At 45.3% G+C, this 23,464-nt stretch overlaps 1 protein-coding gene across 1 annotated transcript; it reads right to left on the bottom strand.

Annotated features, from left to right (window-relative positions):
• Positions 1 to 13,098: 13,098 nt before the first annotated feature.
• LOC116745084 (membrane primary amine oxidase-like) lies at positions 13,099 to 23,165 on the bottom strand. The gene is given in 6 exon segments (XM_032615490.1): positions 13,099 to 17,977; positions 18,220 to 18,270; positions 18,272 to 18,350; positions 19,126 to 19,411; positions 19,713 to 19,932; positions 23,090 to 23,165. Coding segments are annotated over 4 exon segments (663 nt in total). The 5' UTR covers positions 19,383 to 19,411; positions 19,713 to 19,932; positions 23,090 to 23,165; the 3' UTR covers positions 13,099 to 17,701.
• Between the last annotated feature and the right edge of the window lie 299 nt (positions 23,166 to 23,464).

The following is a 23,464-nucleotide window of genomic DNA, read 5'->3' as shown; positions in this document are numbered from 1 at the left end:
CCTCCCCTGCCATGCCTTACCTGGAGAGCAGGGATGATGGTGGTGGTGGCCTGGTGGGCTGCAAATGACACATGTACTCGTAGTGTTGAGGGGGAGGGTGTTCTGCATCATCGAGACTGCCTGGCTACAGGTAATGGGCCCCGCAGAAGAGGTGACCCCTTCCCTCTATCCAGATAAGCCTTCCTAGAACGTATTGAGTAACTCTTGTGTGATCCCTGGGGACTAAAGTTTCTATGGTCTGAGGTGAGTCAAGGGCAAATAGGCCAGATGCTCTGACAAAATATTCAAAGGCCACCGTCTGGGTCTCCCCTGGGCTGCTAGGAGCCAGCGTGTCTGAGTTGGGCGGGGTGCCATCACGTGCTCAGCATATAGGGAGCCAGGGGTAAACCCTATCTTCTGGAGGAAACTCAGGGAGCATACGCATGTTGATAAGGAGTCCAGATGGAGCTGATATCCCATTCTGGGCACACTGGGCAGTGGCGGAGTCCTTCTGGTAGGCTGCCCGCCAGGCAGGGGGACTCTCTTCATCAGAGCAATTGCATACATCATGAGAATACTTGCCAGTCTCTACCTTTCTAACTTCCACTCCCTTCCTGCTGCCTCCAGCAAAATTTTATCACGTGCGGAAAGAGGTGAGGCCCCAAAGGACTTGAGCCTACTAGAAAGCTGACTGAAGAGAGAAACTGTGGAACTCTAAGTCCTCAGAGGACTTGTGGATAGTTGTGGCGAATACAGCAGAAAAAGCATTTGAGTTGCTGGAGGTTTGGTTGAGAATTCTCTCATTTAAAGAACTATCTCCAGGACTTCCCTGATGACGCAGTGGTTAAGAATCTGCCTGCCATTGCAGGGGACACGGGTTTGAGCCCTGGTCTGGCAAGATCCCACATGCCACGGAGCAACTGAGCCTGTACGCCACAGCTACTGAGCCTGCGTTCTAGAGCCTGCGCACCACAACTACTGAAGCCTGCGCGCCCAGAGCCCGCCCGCGCAGCCAAAATAAAGTTAAAAGAAAAGAAGTTCCCCAGTTTAATTCAACAAACATTTATTGAGCAAATCGCCTCGCTCGGCTCTCTGAGGAATTCAAAGTTAAATCCCAGTTGTCCTTAGGGGTTTCCACACCCTCTCTAGTTGGGCAGGGAAGCCATTTACTTAACTATGTGGACTGGGGGATCCTTCGATGGAAACTGAATCCATTTATACAAATACCAGTGAGCTCCCTATTATTTTGTCCTAATTGCAGATGACTCAAGACTTCTTAATGCCCTCTGTGGAAATGACAGCTGAGTCTAGGAATCAATGAAGATGGAAAATTATATGGTCCCTCTTCACCAGGCACATTAGCTGGGCACTCCCCAGGCACTCTCTCCACAAACAGAAATTCAGAGGCTTGGAGATCTTGGTTTGGGAAGAACATGAAGGCAAGGTTCCAGAAAGTACAGTCTGGTCTGCCATTAACTAAGTGCAGCTGGTTCCAGTGTATCTGGCACCTTCTTCTTCCCAGAGCAAGGTTGACTCATTCAATCAGACAAGCTTCTTTGCTGACAGGAAAGCAAAAGGGAGGGAGCCGTAATTGACCATGCACCTCATCCAAAAATTACATTTATTACCAAAAAGAAATTGTGACTTTATCTACAGCCAAACCCTCTATTCTGACTGGGGCTCTGGGTTCTATTGAGAGAGGAGCTGCCTTTCTGCTCAGTGATGATCACGAGAATGGGTCTTGTCTGCACAAGGTAACAGGGAGGCCAAACCCAGCTTCAATCCAAGGCTTTGTCTGAGTAACAGCATAGATGTCTCTCAAGGGTGACGGGCTGAACTGCAAGACGTATAGTTTTATTTTTTGAAAAATTTATTTTCAGGTGCTTTTTTTTTCCTACGAAGTGATCATTGGTGGGGTGGGGGGGTGGTGTTTAGGGGTAGACAGAAATTGGCTGGATCAGCTGCTGTCACCTTTGACGTGAGTGACCCAGATCATTTTTTACAAAAACATGTTGGTAAAAACAGGTGGAGGGAGAGGTGGATTAATCATTGTTAGCCAGTGAAAATGGCTGATTTATCTCCAGCGTGGTGGGAAAGTTCAGCTGCAGGACCTTGAACTGTGCATCTATTGACCAGGTGGAAGGAGCATGGTGCATGTCTCAAGATGAGCTGGACATTTAAAAAAATTAATTAATTAATTAATTTTTGGCTGTGTTGTGTCTTCATTGCTGCGCATGGGTTTTCTCTAGTTGCGGCGAGCGGGGGCTACTCATTGTTGCGGTGCTCAGGTTTCTCATCGTGGTGGCTTCCCTTGTTGCGGAGCATGGGCTCTAGGCGTGCGGGCTTCAGTAGTTGCGGCATGCGGCCTCAGTAGTTGTGGCTCGTGGGCTCTAGAGCACAGGCTCAGTAGTTATGGTGCACAGGCTTAGCTGCCACGGCATGTGGGATCTTCCCGGATCAGGGCTCGAACCTGTGTCCCCTGCATTGGCAGGGGGATTCTTAACCACCGCACCACCAGGGAAGCCTGAGCTGGACATTTTGTCCACAGAAAAATGCTGGAGGGCATTTGCTTCATCGTAAACCGTTAAGAATTCTTGTCTCATTACCTTACTCTTGTCACCCCAGGGTCTGCCTTCTACTGAAATCAAATGAATCATCCGAGCCATTATGGGAAGCACTGACCAACCATCTTCTTCCTCTCCTCCCTCTTCCTTAACCCCCTTTCCCAAAGAAGCTGTTTTTCCCTCCAGAGATTATCCTCTTTCCACAGACGGTCAACCAGTTCCCTCACGACCAGAGGGTAGACATTTCTACCACTCTCCATCAGCCCTTCGGGGGTGCCAAACCACCCTAGCACCTGGGACACATTCTTGCTGTCAAATTTGATTCTTCCTGCCAGGAGTTAAACTTTGTTGATGGTGCAGGGCAGAGGCAGAGGCAAAGGAAGGAAGCCTCCAAAAAAAGTGCTTGGGACTCTTTGAAAAAAGCTCATTTTCTTCTTTGTCCTGGTCTGTACTCCAGAGACAAAGACGCACTGGCTAAGGAGAGACAGGAAGGGTGACTCAAGCTAAGGATCCAGCCTCGATTGGCTGTTCATCCTTGCTTCAACTCATGAATTCTTTGGAAGAACTGGCACAAACTAAAGGACGGGAGGAAACTGAGGGGTCATCAGCTGCACAGCGCTAGCTCAGCCTGATGCGGGGTGGGGGGTGAAGTGAGGTGGGTATTGTTGAGTGGGAGGTGGGTGTGGGGCAGAAGGAGCATCTTGGTTTTCCTTAGAAGAGTCAGAAACATCCTCAAGCTTCCAGCAGGCAACCCGGGAGACTGTCCCTCCTGCATTGCCATCACTAGGATTAAAAGGAAAAAAAAAAAAAGTTAAAGATCTGTGTGACCTTGGCCAAGTCACTAGACTCCTCTGGGTTTTACTCTTGTCAACTGTAAAACTGAGACTTGGTCACCCTCACCCACCATTCAGGATTTTGGTTTTGGGTTTTGTTTTTTTTTTTGAATTTTATTTTTTTATACAGGCGGCTCTTATTAGTTATCTATTTTATGCATATTAGTGTATATATTTCAATCCCAATCTCCCAGTTCATCCCACCACCACCCCCCCCCACCCCCCAACCACTTTTCCCCCTTGGTGTCCATAGGTTTGTGCTCTACATCTGTGTCTCTATTTCTTCCCTGCAAACCGGTTCATCTGTACCATTTTTCTAGGTTCCACATATATGCGTTGATATACAATATTTGTTTTTCTTTTTCTGACTTACTTCACTCTGTATGACAGTCTCTAGATCCATCCATTTGTCTCTACAAATGACCCAATTTCGTTCCTTTTTATGGCTGAGTAATATTCCATTGTATATATGTACCACATCTTCTTTATCCATTTGTCTGTCAATGGACATTTAGGTTGCTTCCATGACCTATTGTAAATAGTGCTGCAATGAACATTGGGGTGCATGTGTCTTTTTAAAAAATTTTTATTTATTTTATTTATTTATTTTTGGCTGCATTGGGTCTCCGTTGTTCCGCGTGGGCTTTCTCTAGTTGCATCAAACAGGGGCTACTCTTCGGTGTGGTGTGCAGGCTTCTCTTTCTGGGGGCTTCTCTTGTTGTGGAGCACAGGCTCTAGGCGCATGGGCTTCAGTAGTTGTGGCACACGAGCTCAGTAGCTGTGGCCTGCGGGCTCTAGAGTGCAGACTCAGTAGTTGTGGCGCACGGGCTTAGTTGTTCCACAGCACGTGGGATCTTCCCGGACCAGGGCTCGAACCTGTGTCCCCTGCATTGGCAGGCGGGTTCTTAACCACTGCGCCACCAGGGAAGTCCTGCATGTGTCTTTTTGAATTATGGTTTTGAATGGGTATATGCCCAGTAGTGGGATTGCTGGGTCATATGGTAATTCTGTTTTTAGTTTTTTAAGGAACCTCCATACTGTTCTCCATAGTGACTGTATCAATTTACATTCCCACCAATAGTGCAAGAGGGCTCCCTTTTCTCCACACTTTCTTCAGCATTTGTTGTTTGTAGATTTTCTGATGATGCTCATTCTAAGTGGTGTGAGGTGATACCTCATTGTAGTTTTTTTTTTTTTTTTTTTTTTTTTTTTTTGCGGTACACGGGCCTCTCATTATTGGGACCTCTCCCGTCGCGGAGTACAGGCTCCGGACGCGCAGGCTCAGCGGCCATGGCTCATGGGCCCAGCCGCTCCGCGGCATGTGGGACCTTCCCGGACCGGGGCACAAACCCGTGTCCCCTGCATCGGCAGGCAGACTCTCAACCACTGTGCCACCAGGGAAGCCCCCTCATTGTAGTTTTGATTTGCATTTCTCTAAAAATTAGTGATGTTGAGCAGCTTTTCATGTGCTTCTTGACCATCTCTTCTTTGGAGAAATGTCTATTTAGGTTTTCTGTCCATTTTTTGATTGGGTTGTTTGTTTTTTTAATATTGAGCTGTGTGAGCTGTTTATATATTTTGGAGATTAATCCTTTGTCCGCTGATTTGTTTGTAAATATTTTCTCGCATTCTGAGGGTTGTCTTTTCGTCTTGTTTGTAGTTTCCTTTGCTTTGCAAAAGCTTTTAAGTTTCATTAGGTCCCATTTGTTTATTTTTATTTTTATTTCCATTACTCTAGGAGGTGGATCGAAAAAGATCTTGCTGTGATTTATGTCAAAGAGTGTTCTTCCGGGCTTCCCTGGTGGCGCAGTGGTTGAGAGTCTGCCTGCCGATGCAGGGGACGCGGGTTCGTGCCCCGGTCCGGGAAGATCCCACATGCCGCGGAGTGGCTGGGCCCGTGAGCCATGGCTGCTGAGCCTGCGCGTCCGGAGCCTGTGCTCCGCAATGGGAGAGGCCACAACAGTGAGAGGCCTGCATACGCAAAACAAACAAACAAACAAACAAACAAACAAACAAAAAAAAAAAAAGTGTTCTTCCTATGTTTTCCTGTAAGAGTTTTATAGTGTCCAGTCTTACATTTAGGTCTCTAATCCATTTTTAGTTTATTTTTGTGTATGGTGTTAGGGACTGTTCTAATTTCATTCTTTTACATGTAGCTGTCCAGTTTTCCCAGCACCACTTATTGAAGAGACTGTCTTTTCTCCATTGTACATCTTTGCCTCCTTTGTCATAGATTAGCTGACCACAGGTGTGTGGGTTTATCTCTGGGCTTTCTATCCTGTTCCATTGATCTATATTTCTGTTTTTGTGCCAGTACCACATTGTCTTGATTACTGTAGCTTTGTAGTATACTCTGAAGTCAGGGAGTCTGATTCCTCCAGCTCCGGCTTTTTCCCTCAAGACTGCTTTGGCTATTCAGGGTCTTTTGTGTCTACATACAAATTTTAAGATTTTTTGTTCTAGTTCTGTAAAAAATGCCACTGGTAATTTGATAGGGATTACATTGAATCAGTAGATTGCGCTGGGTAGTATAGTCATTTTCACAATATTGATTCTTCCAAACCAAGAACATGGTATATCTCTCCATCTGTTTGTGTCATCTTTGATTTCTTTCATCAGTGTCTTATAGTTTTCTGAGTACAGGTGTTTTACCTCCTTAGGTAGGTTTATTCCTAGGTATTTTATTCTTTTTGTTGCAATGATGAATGGGATTGTTTCCTTAATTTCTCTTTCTGATATTTCGTTGTTAGTGTATAGGAATGCAAGAGATTTCTGTGCATAAATTTTGTATCCTGCAACTTTACCAAATTCACTGATCACCTCTAGTAGTTTTCTGGTGGCATCTTTAGGATTCTCTATGTATAATATCATGTCATCTGCAAAGAGTGACAGTTTTACATCTTATTTTCCAATTTCTATTCCTTTTATTTCTCTTTCTTCTCTGGTTGCTGTGACTAGGACTTCCAAAACTATGTTGAATAATAGTGGCGAGAGTGGACATCCTTGTCTTGTCCTGATCTTAGAGGAAATGCTTTCAGTTTTTCACCATTGAGAATGATGTTTGCTGCGGGTTTGTCCTGTATGGCCTTTATTATGTTGAGGTAGGTTCCCTCTATGCCCACTCTCTGGAGAGTTTTTATCATAAATGGGTGGTGAATTTTGTCAAAAGCTTTTTCTTTATCTATTGAGATGATCATATGGTTTTTATCCTTCAGTTTGTTAATATGGTGTATCACATTGGTTGATTTGTGTATATTGAAGAATCCTTGCATCCCTGGGATAAATCCCACATGATCATTTTATATGACCCTTCTAATGTGTTGTTGGATTCTGTTTGCTAGTATTTTGTTGAGGATTTTTGCATCTATATTCATCAGTGATATTGGTCTGTAATTTTCTTTTTTTGTAGTACATTTGTCTGATTTTAGTATCAGTGTGATGGTGGCCTCATAGAATGAGTTTGGGAGAGTTTCTTCCTCTGCAATTTTTTGGAAGAGTTTGAGAAGGATGGATGTTAGCTCTTCTCTAAATGTTTGCTAGAATTCACCTGTGAAGCCATCTGGTCCTGGACTTTTGTTTGTTGGAAGATTTTTAATCACAGTTTCAATTTCATTACTTGTGATTGGTCTGTTCATATTTTTTATTTCTTCCTGGTTCAGTCTTGGAAGGTTATACCTTTCTAAGAATTTGTCCATTTCTTCCAGGTTGTCCATTTTATTGGCATAGAGTTGCTTGTAGTAGTCTCTTAGGATGCTTTGTATTTCTGCAGTGTCTGTTGTAACTTCTCCTTTTTCATTTCTAATTTTATTGATTTGAGTCCTCTCCCTCTTTTTCTTGATGAGTCTGGCTAATGGTTTATCAATTTTGTTTACCTTCTCAAAGAACCAGCTTTTAGTTTTATTGATCTTTACTATTGTTTCCTTTGTTTCTATTTCATTTATTTCTGCTCTGATCTGTATGATTTCTTTCCTTCTGCTAACTCTGGGTTTTGTTTGTTCTTCTTTCTCTAGTTCCTTTAGGTGTAAGGTTAGATTGTTTATTTGAGATTTTTCTTGTTTCTTGAGGTAGGCTTGTATTGCTATAAACTTCCCTCTTAAAACTGCTTTTGCTGTATGCCATAGGTTTTGGATCATCGTGTTTTTGTTGTAATTTGTCTCTAGGTATTTTTTAATTTCACCTTTGATTTCTTCAGTGATTTCTTGGTTATTTAGTAACGTATTGTTTAGTCTCCATGTGTTTGTGTTTTTTACGTTTCTTCTCCTGTAATTGATTTCTAACCTCATAGCATTGTGGTCAGAAAAAAATGCTTGATATGATTTCAATTTCCTTAAATTTACTGAGGCTTGATATGTGACCCAAGATGTGATCTATCCTGGCAAATGTCCCTTGTGCACTTGAGAAGAAAGTGTAATCTGCTGTTTTTGGATGGAATGTCCTATAAGTATCAATTAAATCTATCTGGCCTATTGTGTCATTTAAAGCCTGTGTTTCCTTATTAATTTTCTGTTTGGATGATCTGTCCCTTGGTGTACGTGAGATGTTAAAGTCCCCCACTATTATTGTGTTACTGTCGATTTCCTCTTTTATAGATGTTAGCAGTTGCCTTATGTAATGAGGTGCTCCTATGTTGGGCGCATATATATTTATAATTGTTGTATCTTCTTCTTGGATTGATCCCTTGATCATTATGTAGTGTCCTTCCTTGTCTCTTGTAACGTTCTTTATTTTAAAGTCTGTTTTATCTGATATGAGTATTGCTACTCCAGCTTTCTTTTGATTTCCATTTGCATGGAATACCTTTTTCCATCCCCTCACTTTCAGTCTGTATGTGTCTCTACGTCTGAAGTGGGTCTCTTGTAGACAGCATATATATGGGTCTTGTTTTTGTATCCATTCAGCAAGCCTGTGTCTTTTGGTTGGAGTATTTAATCCATTCACATTTAAGGTAATTATCAATGTTCCTATGACCATTTTCTTAATTGTTAGGGTTTGTTTTTGTAGGTCCTTTTCTTCTCTTGTGTTTCCCACTTAGAGAAGTTCCTTTAGCATTTGTTGTAGAGCTGGTTGGGTGGTGCTGAATTCTCTTAGCTTTTGCTTCTCTGTAAAGCTTTTGATTTCTCTGTTGAATCTGAATGAGATCCTGCTGGGTAGAGTAATCTTGGTTGTAGGTTCTTCCCTTTCATCACTTTAAGTACATCATGCCACTCCCTTCTGGCTTGTAGAGTTTCTGCTGAGAAATCAGCTGTTAACCTCATGGGAGTTCCCTTGTATGTTATTTGTCGTTTTTCCCTTGTTGCTTTCAATAATTTTTCTTTGTCTTTAATTTTTGTCAATTTAATTACTATGTGTCTTGGCATGTTTCTCCTTGGGTTTATCCTGCCTGGGACTCTCTGAGCTTCCTGGACTTGGGTGGCTATTTCCTTTCCCACGTTAGGGAAGTTTTTGACTATAATCTCTTCAAATATTTTCTCGGGCCCTTTCTCTCTCTCGTCTCCTTCTGGGACCCCTATAATGTGAATGTTGTGTTTAATGTTGTCCCAGAGGTCTCTATGCTGTCTTCATTTCTTTTCATTCTTTTTTCTTTATTCTGTTCCACGGCAGTGAATTCCACCATTCTGTCCTCCAGGTCACTTATCCGTTCTTCTAGTTATTTTGCTATTGATTCCTTCTATTGGATTTTTCATTTCAGTTATTGTGTTGTTCATCTCTGTTTGTTCTTCTAGGTCTTTGTTAAACATTTCTTGCATCTTCTTGATCTTTGCCTCCATTCTTTTTCTGAGGTCCTGGATCATCTTCACTATCATTATTCTGAATTCTTTTTCTGGAAGGTTGCCTATCTCCACTTCATTTAGTTGTTTTTCTGGGGTTTTATCTTGTTCCTTCATCTGTACAAAGTCCTTTGCCTTTTCATTTTGTCTATCTTTCTGTGAATGTGGTTTTCCTTCCACAGGCTGCAGAATTGTAGTTCTTCTTGCTTCTCCTGTCTGCCTCTTCCTGCCTTTCAGTTTTAATATTGTTTAAGTTTTTGGGTGCTCCTTTTAAAGTAGCTCCAATGATGTGGTTCCTGACTTTTAATGGTTTAATAGAAGTAAATGATTCATTATTGCCAGAAGGAAAAAGATAAATGTGTTCATATCTTTTTTTAATTAAAAAATTTTTTTAGGGCTTCCCTGGTGGCGCAGTGGTTGAGAGTCCGCCTGCCGATGCAGGGGACATGGGTTCGTGCTCCGGTCTGGGAAGATCCCACATGCCGCGGAGCGGCTGGGCCCATGAGCCATGGCTGCTGAGCCTGCGCGTCCGGAGCCTGTGCTCCACAATGGGAGAGGCCACAACAGTGAGAGGCCCGCGTACTGCAAAAAAAAAAAAAAAAAAAAAAAAATTTAAATTGAAGTACAGTTGATTTATAATGTTTCAGGTGTACAGCAAAGTGATTCAGTTAAGAATATATATTCTTTTTCAGATTCTCTTCCATTATAGGTTGCTACAAGATATTGAATATAGTTCCCTGTGCTATACAGTGGGTCCTTATTGTTTATCTATTTTGTATACAGTAGTGTGTATCTGCATATCTTTTTTAAAAATAAATTTATTTTATTTATTTATTTATTTTTGGCTGCATTGGGTCTTTGTTGCTGCGTGCAGGCTTTCTCTAGTTGCAGCGAGCAGGGGCTACTCTTCGTTGCGGCGCACGGGTTTCTCATTGCGGTGACTTCTCTTGTTGCAGAGCACGGGCTCTAGGTGCTCAGGCTTCAGTAGTTGTGGCACGTGGGCTTCCGTAGTTGTGGCTCACGGGCTTAGTTGCTCCGTGACATGTGGGATCTTCCTGCGCCAGGGCTGAAACCCGTGTCCCCTGCATTGGCAGGTGGGTTCTCAACCACTGCACTACCAGGGAAGCCCACTGCATATCTTTTTAATTAAAATATTTTCATAAGTAATGTATCCACATGGTTAAAATAAAAATTCAGAGTTTGAAAGATCATTCAGTGAAGTCAGTCTTCCTTCCACCTCTGGGCATCTTCCAAACATGAGTGCTGCCAAGACCCAGCTGAGACCTGAGGTACACCAGGAGTCAGAGAAGCACCTCACAATTCTCAAGTGGAAGGCAGCTCCCTGCCCAGAGCCTGGCATCCAGCTGTGATCCAGATTGGGAGAGGGGGTCATCCCTTCTACCCTCTTCTGTTCCACCTACTGTTTTCCTCCCCCAGCTCTGCCCTGTAGTCCTTTAATCAACTCTTTAATTTTCAGAATTTTCATCCTAACCAAAACACCCATGTTGTATAGTCAGTTATTAGTCCTTTCCTCTTCCGGAGCCCAGTTGGGGGACATAATTAGGAAATTAGTAGTCTCGGACCCTGTTAACCTATACCTTACCCCCTCTGAGAGCTCCCAAATATGGACTGTGATGCAGAGAAAGAGGAAGAGGTGAGGCCCAGAATTGTCATGAAAACAAACAATGAGGTTTCCTCACCCTGCAAGGCTGGAGAGCGCCAAGGAACTATTCTGAGCTATGAAAACACAGCAGGGCTCTGCTAGGAAATAAACAGCTGTCTGTCCTGCCAACGCCTGTCTCTCTGGACTCGAGTCCTGACAGCGTCTGATCTCTAGCCAGCAAGTAGGAGAGACAGGGAGAAGGGCGAGGAGAGCGTAGTGTGCCTCCCTCCTTTAGGATGGAAAGGAAAGCTTGTTTTATTTTTAAGATTTTAAAGATTTTCTTCACTTTAGTAGGTTTGAAGTGGAAGGAGGGAAGTGCCAGGGTCATGTAAGTCCAGGGGATCTCTCCAACCTTGAATTCCAGAGAGCAGGATGTGAGTTGCTCCCTCCTCAGCCTTGTGCAACTTCAGCCTCCTCTGCTCTACTGGGAAGGAAACATGACCTTCTCGCTGTAAGGTCTGCTGGTTGACCTTTTCTCACCCTTCTTCTTTGTTAATTTTCGGCCACATCTGACACTTTCGACAGACGAAACACTCACACTCACCCTCACTGTTTCCAGTGTCTCTCCACCAAGCTATACTCTCCTTTCTCCCCTTCCTCCTCCCACCATTAGCTTGATGTTAGGTGCCCCCTTGGCCACCACCTGGCTGCTGTATACATTCCCCAGATCTATGAGTTCCTTCCAGACCAGCTGTTCCTCCAGACTTCCTTGCTTTGTAAATGCATCTCTTCCTCCTCTGCCATCCTACAGGCACCGAGCCTGGCAACATTTGAGTCATCCTTGTTGCCTCCTCATCAGGTCTTGTTTGATTTTCTACTCTGGTGGCCACTCGTCAATCCCTCTGCCTAGACCTGCAAGTCCCTTTGTTACCTAATGATGGCCTATGCCCCTTCTCATTCCCCTACCTGAGCCATCCTACAGACCACTGGCAAAGGCAAAGGAGCCTTCTTTTTTTTAAAAAATTTATTTTTTTATTTTTGGCTGTGTGGGGTCTTCGTTGCTGTGTGCGGGCTTTCTCTAGTTGCAGTGAGTGGGGGCTACTCTTCGTGGAGGTGCGCGGGCTTCTCACTGCGGTGGCTTCTCTTGTTGCAGAGCACGGGCTCTAGGCACACGGGCTTCAGTAGTTGTGGCATGCGGGCTTTGGTAGTTGTGGCTCGTGGGCTCTAGAGCACAGGCTCAGTAGTTGTGGCTCACGGGCTTAGTTGCTTCGCGACATGTGGGATCTTTCCAGACCAGGGGTCGAACCCATGTCCCCTGCATTGGCAGGTAGATTCTTAATCACTACGCTACCAGGGAAGCCCCCAAAGGAGGCTTCTTACAATACAGTTCTTTCCATTTATCACCCAGAAAACATCCTGTGACTCCCCACTGCCTTCAGAATGAAGTTCAAACAAACTCACCCACAATCCGACCCCAGGTTATCTTTTCAGCCTTATGTCTTGCAGCTCCCCTTCATGGACCCCTCATTCCAGATACACTAATGGTCTTGGATTTCCCAAGCATGCCTTGATTTGCCTAACTTGGCTCTTTCCTCCAACTGGAATATAATTCCTCCCATCTCCACATGTCCAGGTTCTAAACATACTTCAAAACCAAGCTAATAAAGCCTTCCCAGCCCACTGATGGCCAGCCCTCATCAGCTGTAAAGGATCAGTCTGACCTGAGCTCCCCTCGCCCTTAACCATTCCTGCCTTAGGTCACTCAGCATGTTCAAACCTTGCATTACAGTTGTTTGCATATATCTTAACCCTTTTCCTGTTATCCTGAGCCCTGAGGGCCAAGAAATCATCCCTTCCAGCACCCAGAACAGAGTTCTGCTTGCATATCTGGGGCCAGTATGGTAGCTTGGTTAGATGCCTGCAGTGGTTCCTCCCATTGCTGATACATATCCCTTTGCACTGTGACTTCGACTCTTTTCCTGTCAAGACGTGACGTTTACGTCTCCATCCTTTGAATCTGGGGTTGATCTTGTGCCTTGGCCAATGAGACATTAGCAGACGTGATGTAAGCAGAGGCTTGAAAAGCATTCGCTCAACTAGGATTTGTTCTCTCTGAGCTACAGTTGCAACCCTGGATCACAGAGAAGTCCAGGCTGGCGTGCTGAAGACACACTGCTGTAATGTGTGGCATGTCTGACAACTGGCCCCAGCTCCAGACCTGTGAGTGAGGCCATCTTAGACCATCCAGCTCCAGTCCATCTGCCGGGTATCTGCAGCCACAAGAGTGATCCCAGGAGGCTCCAGAAGAACTGCCAGGTGAGCCCAGCTCAGAGGGCCGACCTACAGAATAATGAGCAAATAAAATGGTTTGTTGTTTTAAGCCACTATTTTCCAGGGTGGCTTGCTGTGCAGTAACTGAAACACCCAATAGATGCTGGTTAATAAAATATCAAATAAGGGAAAATTCCCTGGCGGTCCAGTTGCTAAGACTTTGAGCTTCCATTGCAGGGGGCCGTGTGGTATGGCCAAAATAAAATAAAATAAAATATTAAAAATATCAAATAATAACTAGCATTCAGTGAGCATTCACTATATGCCAAGAACTAGTCTTGGAAAATTACATGAACTAATTCATTTAATCCTCATAAAAATCCTGAGGTAGATTTTATTACCGTTCCCATTTTACAGGTGAGAAAAGTGAGGCACAGAGAGGTTATATAACTTGTCCAAGGTCACACCTGCCAAACCCCAGCAATCTAGCTCCAGAAACCGTACTATAAAACACTATACCATGTTGCAGAATGAGGAAAACTTTAATTCATCGCTTTGCTGCCTCAGAAACACCCTTCCTTACATACATGCTGAATTCTATAGCATTTTGGGGTCCAACGTCCAGTCTATGCTTCAAACCCTCCCATACCACGCGCCCTTGGGCCTACCCCAGGCTCTGGATCCCTCCTACCTGTTTCACGGAAAACCCAGTGTGGGGAACTAATTTACAGACCTGCCAATGTCTACCTACTCAGAAACTTTTCTGCCTCATCTCCTCCCTCCTGCAACCTTGGCTGGGCTGCTGGTTCCAGCAGTGCAGGTCTCATCTGGAAAGGAAATATTCAGGCTAGTGTGTCAGCGTTGCCCTTTGGCCCTGTGTCCCAGCTTAACCTGTGCAGCCAGGGTGATCATTCACTCAGGATCTTTGGGCTTCTTTAGATCTTCCTTTTTGAGGTAGTCAAAGGAGAAACTGGATATGAAATGTTTTTTTTTACAAGACAAAGAATTACCTGAATATAACAACTGTCATTATTTCAACAAAGATGTATTTAAGCACCCACAATGGGCATGACACCATTCTGGGCATCAGGCCACCAAGGCCAACAGGACATGGTTCTTGCCCCAGGGAAGCGAGGGGAGGACACATGTAGATGATGAACTAGAGTTCAGCGTGTGAACCTCCATTGCAGGGTTCTTTCCAAAGAACCAAGGGTGCAGGGAGAACAAAGCAACCAGCAGGGAAAAGGGGATGGGGATGATATTTGAGTTGGGTTTTAGAGGATGAATAAGCCTTCACCAGATGAAAAAGGGAGGAAGGGGAAAGAGGAAGGAACCAGAGGAGGGAAGGAGGGGAGCACATGGGCAGAGGCATGAGTGGATGGGAACAGCCTGTTTGGGGAAGGTCCCATGGTTGGGGGCGTCTGGTGGGCGGGGCATCAGGATGGCAGGAGCTGCTGAACCTGGTCCGTGAATGGCCTAATATGCTCTGGAGAGAGTGGGAAGCTCTGAAGATTTATAAAGGGCAGTTGGCCAAGGAAAACTATAGGAGGGGGACAGAAGGAAGGTAGGATTCCTGAGTCTGGGCTCAGGAATCTAGTTGCAGAGTCTGTGGCGAGGCTGGTGTGTGCTGTGTCAGGAGAGGCTGGCTGATGTCCCCCGGGACACCCCACGATGGTTTCCTGGTGAATTCACCACAGTCCAAGGGAGGCGCCTAAGTCAGAAACCAGATTTGTCAGCTCACCAGGGGGGATGGTCTTTTAGGGAAGATCTAAATTTACCAGAGTAACACCTGGGAATTCCCTGGCAGTCCAGTGGTTAGGACTCCGTGCTTTCACTGCCGAGGGCCCAGGTTCGATCCCTGGTCAGGGAACTAAGATCCCTCAAGCCTCACGGTGGGACCAAAAAAATTTTTTTAATAAATAAGTAAATAAATAAATTTACCAGAGTAACACCTGAAGGCTAATCTCCATTTCCAGTAACTGCCAAAGCAAAAGCAATTATCAGGATACCAATTCACAGAAGATATATATATATATCTTATATACCTATATCTATATCTATATAATCATTTACACAACAGCTATAATGGACTTGCCCATTTTCTTTCCACGACTGAGATGTGGTGGGAAGCTGGCCCACTGAGCTGCGAATCAGAGACAGCAGTTGGTCATGAGTCATGAGAGAGATTTGAGAAGGCCTGGAGCCCTCATCCACGTGGCTATTGTGCCTCCAGGGCTGGACAGTCCTGGCCTTGGGCCGGGTCCTCTGCTCCAGACACGGGTGGATTGTCACTGCCGGGGCAGGCTCTGTAATGCCCCTTTTCTGTGCCGTCTGACAGCCACCTTCTTTTTTAGATTCTTGGTCAGGCTCCTCTGGCAGGTTTGGAACTGAACTGCTATCCCAGGGTTTTCTCAACCTTGGTTTCATGTTAGAATCAGCTGGGGGAAATTTCAAAGCTGCTAATGTCTGAGCTTCACGCCCAGAGATTCTAATTTTATTGGGCTGAAATGCGGCGTGGGTGCGTGGAGTTTTACAAGCTCCTCAGTGATTTCGGTGTCCTGTCAAGGTTGAGAGCCTTTGCTTTAAGGCAACTGCAGATCTCTGTTCTGGTCCACTGAACGCTGATTTTTCCCCTAGAGGGTCACTTACCATGGATCAGGTGCCAAGTACTTCTCAAGCGTGACCTCGTTTAATTCTTTAACCCAGCTCTGCCTTCGCCCCGTCCCCATCCGAGCACTTTTCACCATATGCTGCTGCCAGTCTCGATGGGAATGTGTCTCCCACTGCGTTTAGTCTTTAGGTGAAGGTCCCTTTGCCAGAACTTAATTCCTTCCCGGCTCACCTGGTTGAGCCTGGGTCCAGGCAGTTCCTGCAGGAAATGATGGGACTTCCTTGTGGTCTGAGCTTCCGGTTTCCCTCTGGTCACAAGCTGAGTTGGACCCTAGTCTCTGTTCCCTGAACTCCCCTCTTGCCAGGGCCTGCCCACTCAGTGTCCTCCCCTAGGGCTGGGTCTGTGGCCCGGGCTTCCAGCTGGGGAAGGAACCCCCTCTCTTCCTGACCTCACAGGTCCCTCTAGAAAAGACACTGACAGGATAGGTCAAACTATAGAAGTAGACACCGCACTCCACATGGGTTCCTTTAGCCTGGAGGCACCTGAGAAAACTCGGTCTTTGAGGTCTACCTCCTCCCCACCCTACTCGTGCTCCCACACTCCTTTCTGGAAAATGTCCCAGTTCTTATTTATAGCCATCCAAAGTCCACGCCCCAGGAGGGGCAACAGGGATGTGAGGCCCTGGAGGCTGTTGCCTGACTAGGCGGAGACTGTCCCCACTGGGACACATCTGGCTCCACAGTCCCCTGTATGCCCAAGGCTTCCCCATCCCAGGGACAGAGGAGGACACCAAAGCTGAGGGGATTTGGGGTGGGGGATTATAGGACCTGAGTCAGCAGGGACTTCCCCCCAGGACCTCAGAGGGAAATACCAGGGAGTAGAAGCTGAAGTAGCAAGAGGAGGGGAAGGACAAGGGGAAGAAAGGAGAGAGAAGGAGGAAGCTAGGGTGACAGGGCATTGAGGGAAGCACCTTCCTAAGATCTCGGACACAGGCCTAGTGGGGACCCTGTCCTGGGGCTCCAGAGAACAGCTAGCCTCTAGATTCCTCACCTTCATATTCAAGACCCAGGGCAAAGGAGGAGCTGGGGAGGCCCAAGAAACTTCTGAATGTACTTAAGGTAACTGAATCGTACATTTTAAAATGGCCAAATGGTGCATTTTATGTTGTAAGCATGTTGCGTAAAAGTTTAAGTAAAAGTTTTATGTTATGTTATGCAAAAAAAAAAAAAAGGAAAGAAAGGAAATTGTACAATTACTTTGAAATGGTGTCTGGCAGCTCCTCAAAACGTTAACCATAGATTACCATATGACCCAGCGATTCAGCTCCCAGGTATATACCCAAGAGAAATGAAGGCATCTGTCCACATGAAAACTTGTATACAAATGTTCATAGCAGCACTATCTGTAACAACCAAAGAGTGGAAACAAAATATGGTCTATCCATACAATGGAATATTATTCGTCCATAAAGGAATGAAGTACTGATTCCTGCTACAACATGGATGCCCCTCAAAAACGCTACACTGAGTGAAAGAAGCCAACCACAAAAGACCACTTATTGTATGAATATATTTATATGAAACTTCCAGAATCTAGGCAAATCTGTAGTGACAGAAAGGTTAGTGGTTGCCTAGAATTGGGAATGGGTTGGAGGGAAATAGGAAGTGACTGCTAACAGATTTTGGAGTTTCTTTCCGGGGTGATGAAATCGTTCTGGAATTAGACTGTACATGTTAAAAGGGTGAATTTTATGGTATATGAATTACATGTCATTTAAAAAATAAGATTAAAAAACTGTTAAAAAAAAACAGGAGTCTTCTGGGAAAAGTATGGCCATCACTTTAGGCTCCCGGCTGGCCATTCCTCTCTACTCTGCGACAGGAACCCAGGAGGTTTGAGGTCAACAAAGCTAAGAGCCCCCTGTGTCAGGCATCACAGACTCAGGATGCTTCCAGAAGGGAGGGGGAGGGAAGGGAGGATGGTGCGAGAGAGAGGACTGCCCCGTCCAGTGCCCATCCCCTCCCCTCCCCACACTCCCCGGCACTGGGATCCCAGCCACGTTCCCCATCCACCTAGTTGTGGGAGAAGCCCGCGTGGGAGAAGGCAGGGAGGTGGGGGGCACAGGTCGCAGCCTGGGGGAGGCAAGCCAGACGGTTGACCTCACAGGCCCCAGCATCCTGGTCCTCCCGGAAGTAGACGGAGTCAGCAGAATCGAAGGAGGGGTCCTGGTCAAAGAAGTTGTAGGGTCGGAGGAAGAAGCCCACGCAGTTCCCCACAGTCACTGTGTCGGGAATGTCCTCTGCATGGGGGATGTGCAGGAAACCGGTTGTCACCCAGGCCACCAAGTCCTAAGGGGGCGAAGAAAGAGGATCATGGGTCTGGCTTTGCTAGGGGCACGTCCGCCTCCCCCAGTGGCCTTGTATGGGGAGGACTGAGTTCAGCAGCCCAGGAAAAATGTGACATCATAGCGCTTTCTTCCTTAGTGGGTTCTAAAGACCCCTAGAGGAATCTGGCTTGGGAGAGAGTAAGGAGGCTCATCCTTGCTCCCCCGGCCTCCCCCCTCATGCCCACCCCCTCCCCCTCAACTCACCTGCCCAGCAACGGTCTCGTTGTTGAGGAAGTCAGTGAAGTCCAGGGTGGGGGGCCCAGGGGTCCTTCAAATTATAGATGCTGATGCTTCTGGGCTCCTCCTCCTTCCACCGGGTCACAGCCAGCTGGTACCTGCAGGGGATTTGGATTAGACCCACAAGGTCATCGAGCCATCCTGCTGCCTGAAGCTGCACTGAAGAGAGGACACAAAGGGGAAATGAGCATAAAGGTCTTATGTTGTCCAGCCTCTTTATTGTTCTCTGTCCACTTCCCTCTCTCTCTCTCTCTCTCTCTCTCTCACACACACACACACACACACACACACACACACACACACACACACACAAAGATCCCGCATTTGCTCAATATCCTGTATCTCAAACATCTACCGGCCCATTGTTCAGACTTCCGGTGCGACTGTCGCTCACGCATCCATGCAGATGGGAGTCAGGGCCAGGATGCACGTGCACAGACATGGCCTGATTCCCATCTTAGGTGAATTTCAGTATCTCATGTGCCTGCATTTTAGGGAATATTCCCTCAGATCTTTGCTCTTCTCTTTGTTTTCCCCTCCACCCTTGATTGTGAACACTTTAAACACACAGAAAAGTTAAACGAATAGTCTAGTGAACACGCGTATATCCACTTCCTAGATTCCACATTCCACCTGGAGCATTTTGTCATATTTGATTCAGCACATATCTTTCCATTCATTTACTCACGCAGGAGGCTTCATTTAGAGCGGCCTAAGATTGTGGCTGCAGGAATGTGTGTGTGTGAGTGTGTGATCGTGAGTGTGTATATGTACACACACCCATGGGAGGTGGGGGAACCTGGGTTCCCAGCAACATGGAGCCTTTTGTACAGTCTGCCTCCCTCAGTGCCTCTCTGACACCTCATCACCCACCTTGCCCAGCTCAAGGCTCTCTCCATGGAGCTGTTCTGGGGCAGGAGCTCCCCAGCAAAGCTGACTGTCTGGATGCGGTGGTCCCTCGGGTGCCCCCACTTGTTGCTGTGATTGCTGGCCAGGTACAGGTAGCGAGGGGAGGGACCTCCCAGGTGGAAGGCGGCCTGCTCCTCCGTCTCCAGCAGCTTCCGGGTCACCTGCAGCCTCTGTATCTGGTGCTTGGGGCTCCAGGGTACCGCTGTAGGGACAAAAGCCATGTCCTCAGCCCAGACCCAGTTCTCCAGTCCTGCAGGGGTGGAGTGGAGATGGTGGGGGGAAGGGGGGGGGAAGGGGGGAGGGAGGGCTGGTCATGCAGCTGCTCCACCCCCTCTGGACTCTGTCCCCACCTGGCTTCAGAGTGGGGGCCAAAGAGAAAGCCAGACTGAGTGTGCCCCCTCTTCCCTCCCCTCTCCCCAAGATGTCCCTGATCCAGAGATTTGGAGAATGTCTTTCTTCTTGATATCATCTCTGGTAATAATCCCAGATGCCTTGTGACTGGGCTTCCACTGACCTTCCCCCTCTGAGGAGCTGAAGGGAGGGGGGTTTACCTGAGGTTGGAGCAGTCTAGCAGGCAACGTGCAGGACCAGGTTCTTTCGGACCTGAGGAAAGGGTCTGCCCCTCATATCTGAAGCCCTCTGGCGTCACTAGAACTGCCTTCTCGTGAAAATAATCACAGCAGTAGCTCATATTTTTTGAACTTGGAGGAGGTCTGCACAGGCAGTGTGTTGAGGGCTTTACATGGATTGATGCTTTACTTGCACAACAACCTGATGAAGGAGGAACTATAATTGTCCCCATTGTACAGATGGGACAACTGAGGCTTAGAGAATTTAAATAATGTGCCCCGGTTTGTCACCAAGGGCACGTGGTTAGTTTCATGGCAGTGCTGGGAACCCAGGTCTCAGTCTGGCTCTACACTGCCTACACATCAGTACCCAGAGGAAACCAACACAAAGGGGCTCCACCACACATGGACAGCAGACACGCAAGTCAGAGGGAAGGAGAGTCAGAGCCCAGGCCCAACACTGCTGGAGCTTAGCGGCGTTTTCTATTGCTTGGGAATTGGCAAGGAATAAGGGGCAAGGCCAAAGACGTAGTCTGTTGCCTGAATAGTTGGAGTTTTGAATGGTTTTATTGGAGTCCAACTAAGTTCTATATTAGGACTCCACTTAAGTGATCTGAGACCAAAGAGCAGTAAACCAAAACATGCCGGAAGCTCCCTCCATACCTTCCAAAGATCAAAGAGATCAGAGACTGATTAAGCAAACCCTCAGTTTCCCTTTGTGAATTACTGCTCCTAGCCCACACTCCACAGTTTCTACTTGTAGACGACAAAGGCCAAGAGTTCCTTTTCCGGTACATCCACACAAGCAGGCTCACGTGGATAATACTAGCAATAATAACTAATACTTCTCTGTGTGTGTCAGGCGCCGTTCCAAGTGCTTTAAGAGTTGTCATAGCTTAGATGTAGAGATAAAAAGAGATGTGTGCGTCAGTTAGAATACATACATGTATTTTCTAGCTAAGTCCGATGAGAGAGCCTAAAAGCAATGACATCCCAGTAATAATGAGAACACCTGGTACCCAGATCTTGGTTTCTAAATACTATTCTCCAATAAAAGGAACCAGAGATTCTTGGAGAAGTGGTTGAGTTCAGGGCTGGAGCAGGGAAAATACAAGATGTAACTGGAATATCTTGCGGTGCCAGAAAGTAAAGAAGTGCTCAAAAAAGGATGGAGGCATGTCAGCAAGACACAGGAACCAACCTGAAGGCTCTCCCAATGGCCAAAGCTGAAACAATTTAAGGAACAAAATAACTGATAGTATGGGGTTATAACCCTTAGAATAAAATATCCATGAGTCCATACAGTTATGAATAAATAATTACATACATAAATAAAGTAAAAAGGAGGGATAACACTTTCTTAATGGAGAATTCCAATTAATAAATGTATAAAGAATAAGAGAAAAAATGTAAATGAGACGGCAATAATAATTGTCGCAGGAAAAATCCACCAATAGATGCTAAAATTCGTGGGCAAGAGTTTGAGGAGAAAAGAAATAGTATATTTGCATAGCATCAAAAATTTCCCCCAAATATTTATTAACTGAAAACGGAAAAACAGTAACTTTTGCAATGGAGGAAGCTGCTAAACACCACCTTAGCCAAGTGCTTGAGGCCAATATCACTGGTAATAAGACATATGGACATCACATACCCCTTGATATGATGCTCTGAGAAGGGTATAAAGTCATTTCTGTGGTTTTCTTACCAAAAAAACCTCCACAAAAAGGAAACCACAAGCTCAACCCAATCATGAGAAAATATCAGAGAATCACAAATTGAAAGACATTCTACAAAATGATTGACTAGTATCTTCTAAAGCGTCAGTTCTTGAAAGACAAGGAAAACCTAAAGACCTGCCAGAATGGAGGAGACCATAAGGAGATAGGACATCTAAGTGCAAGGTGGGTTGCTGGTTTAGATCCCGGAACAGAGAAAGGAAATCAGTAACGAACTGATGAAATTCTCATAAAGTCTGTAGTTTATAGTATTGTAATAATGTTAATTTCCTAGTTGTGATTGTCCTGTGGTTATGCAAGATGTTAACATCAGGGGGAGCTGGTGACGGGTATGTGAGAACTCTATATAATGTCTGCAACTTTTCTGTAAGTCTGAAGTTATTTCAAAAGAAAAAAATGTTTTTAAATAGTCATCATTAATTCTCACAACAGTCCTATGAGGAATGCACTGTTACACCATTTTTACACTTGAGTAAACTGAGATACAGAGAGGTTAAGCATAAAAATGTTTCAGGTGTGGAGAAAAGGGAACTGTTTTACATTGTTGGTGCGAATGTAAATGGGTGCAGCCACTGTGGAAAACAGTACGGAGGTTCCTTAAAAAACTAAAAATAGAGTTGCCATATGATCCCGAAATTCCACTCCTGGGCATATAGCCAGACAAAACCGTAATTCAAAAAGATACATGCATCCCTGTGTTCAGAGCAGTACTATTTATAATAGCCAAAACCTGGAAATAACCTAAGTGTCCATCAACAGACGATTAGATTAAGAAGATGTGATACATATATACATATATATATGTACATATACATACACACACAATGGAATACTACTCAGCCATAAAAAAGAATGAAATAATGTCATTTACAGCAACATGGATGGACCTAGTGATTATCATACTAAGCGAAGTGAGTCAGAAAGAGAAAGGTAAATACCATATGATATCACTTACATGTGGAATCTAAAGAACGACACAAATGAACATATCTATGAAACAGAAACAGACTTACAGATATAGAGAACAGACTTGTGGTTGCCGGGGGTAGGGATGGATTGGGAGTTTGAGGTTAGCAGATGCAAACTATTATATATAGAATGGATAAACAACAAGGTCCTACTGGATAGCACAGGGAACTATATTCAGTATCCTGTGATAAATCATAATGGGGGACTTCCCTAGTGGCGTGGTGGTTAAGAATCCACCTGCCAATGCAGGGGACACGGGTTCGAGCCCTGGTCCCACATGCCACGGAGCAACAAAGCCCGTGCGCCACAACTACTGAGCCTGTGCTCTAGAGCCCACATGCTACAACTACTGAAGCCCGTGTACTTAGAGCCCGTGCTCAGCAACAAGAGAAGCCACTGCAATGAGAAGCCCGGGCACCGCAACGAAGAGTAGCCCCTGCTCGCAGCAACTAGAGAAAGCCCACACACAGCAACAAAGACCCAAAGCAGCCAAAAATAAATTAATTAATTAATGAATAAAAAAATCATAATGGAAAAGAATATGAAAAAGAATATATATATGTATAACTGAATCACTTTGCTGTACAGCAGAAATTAACACAACATTGTTAAGTCAAGTAAACTTCAATTAAAAAGAAATGTTTCTCTCACATTTTCCAGGAGCCCTCCACTGTGCTCTCCACTCCTCCATTACAACCTAAGCCTACTGAGAGCAGGGGTGTCGTTTCTTCTGTCACATTGCTTTAGTGCAGTGCTTGGCACAAATACGCATTCATTCGGTAAGTATTTGTTGTTTGCCTGGGTGTAATATGTTGTTATGTGAGAAATTAAAAGTGACAAAATATATGTACATTATGATTGCAATTTAGTGGTAAAATTCTAAATACGTATATCAGTGTGTCATATATACATAGTATACACTGTAATATATTCTCGATTGCAGGCACACAATTTTAAAAAAGGACTTTTTTTAAGCATGAGAGAATAACCATCTAAGGGTGAAAATCTCTGAGGAATTTGATGACT

Source organism: Phocoena sinus, chromosome 20 (genome assembly GCF_008692025.1).
Source record: "Phocoena sinus isolate mPhoSin1 chromosome 20, mPhoSin1.pri, whole genome shotgun sequence".
Classification (NCBI taxonomy): domain Eukaryota; kingdom Metazoa; phylum Chordata; class Mammalia; order Artiodactyla; family Phocoenidae; genus Phocoena; species Phocoena sinus.
The sequence above is the reverse complement of the archived record's forward strand: the minus strand, read 5'-3'. Positions and strand labels throughout refer to the sequence as shown.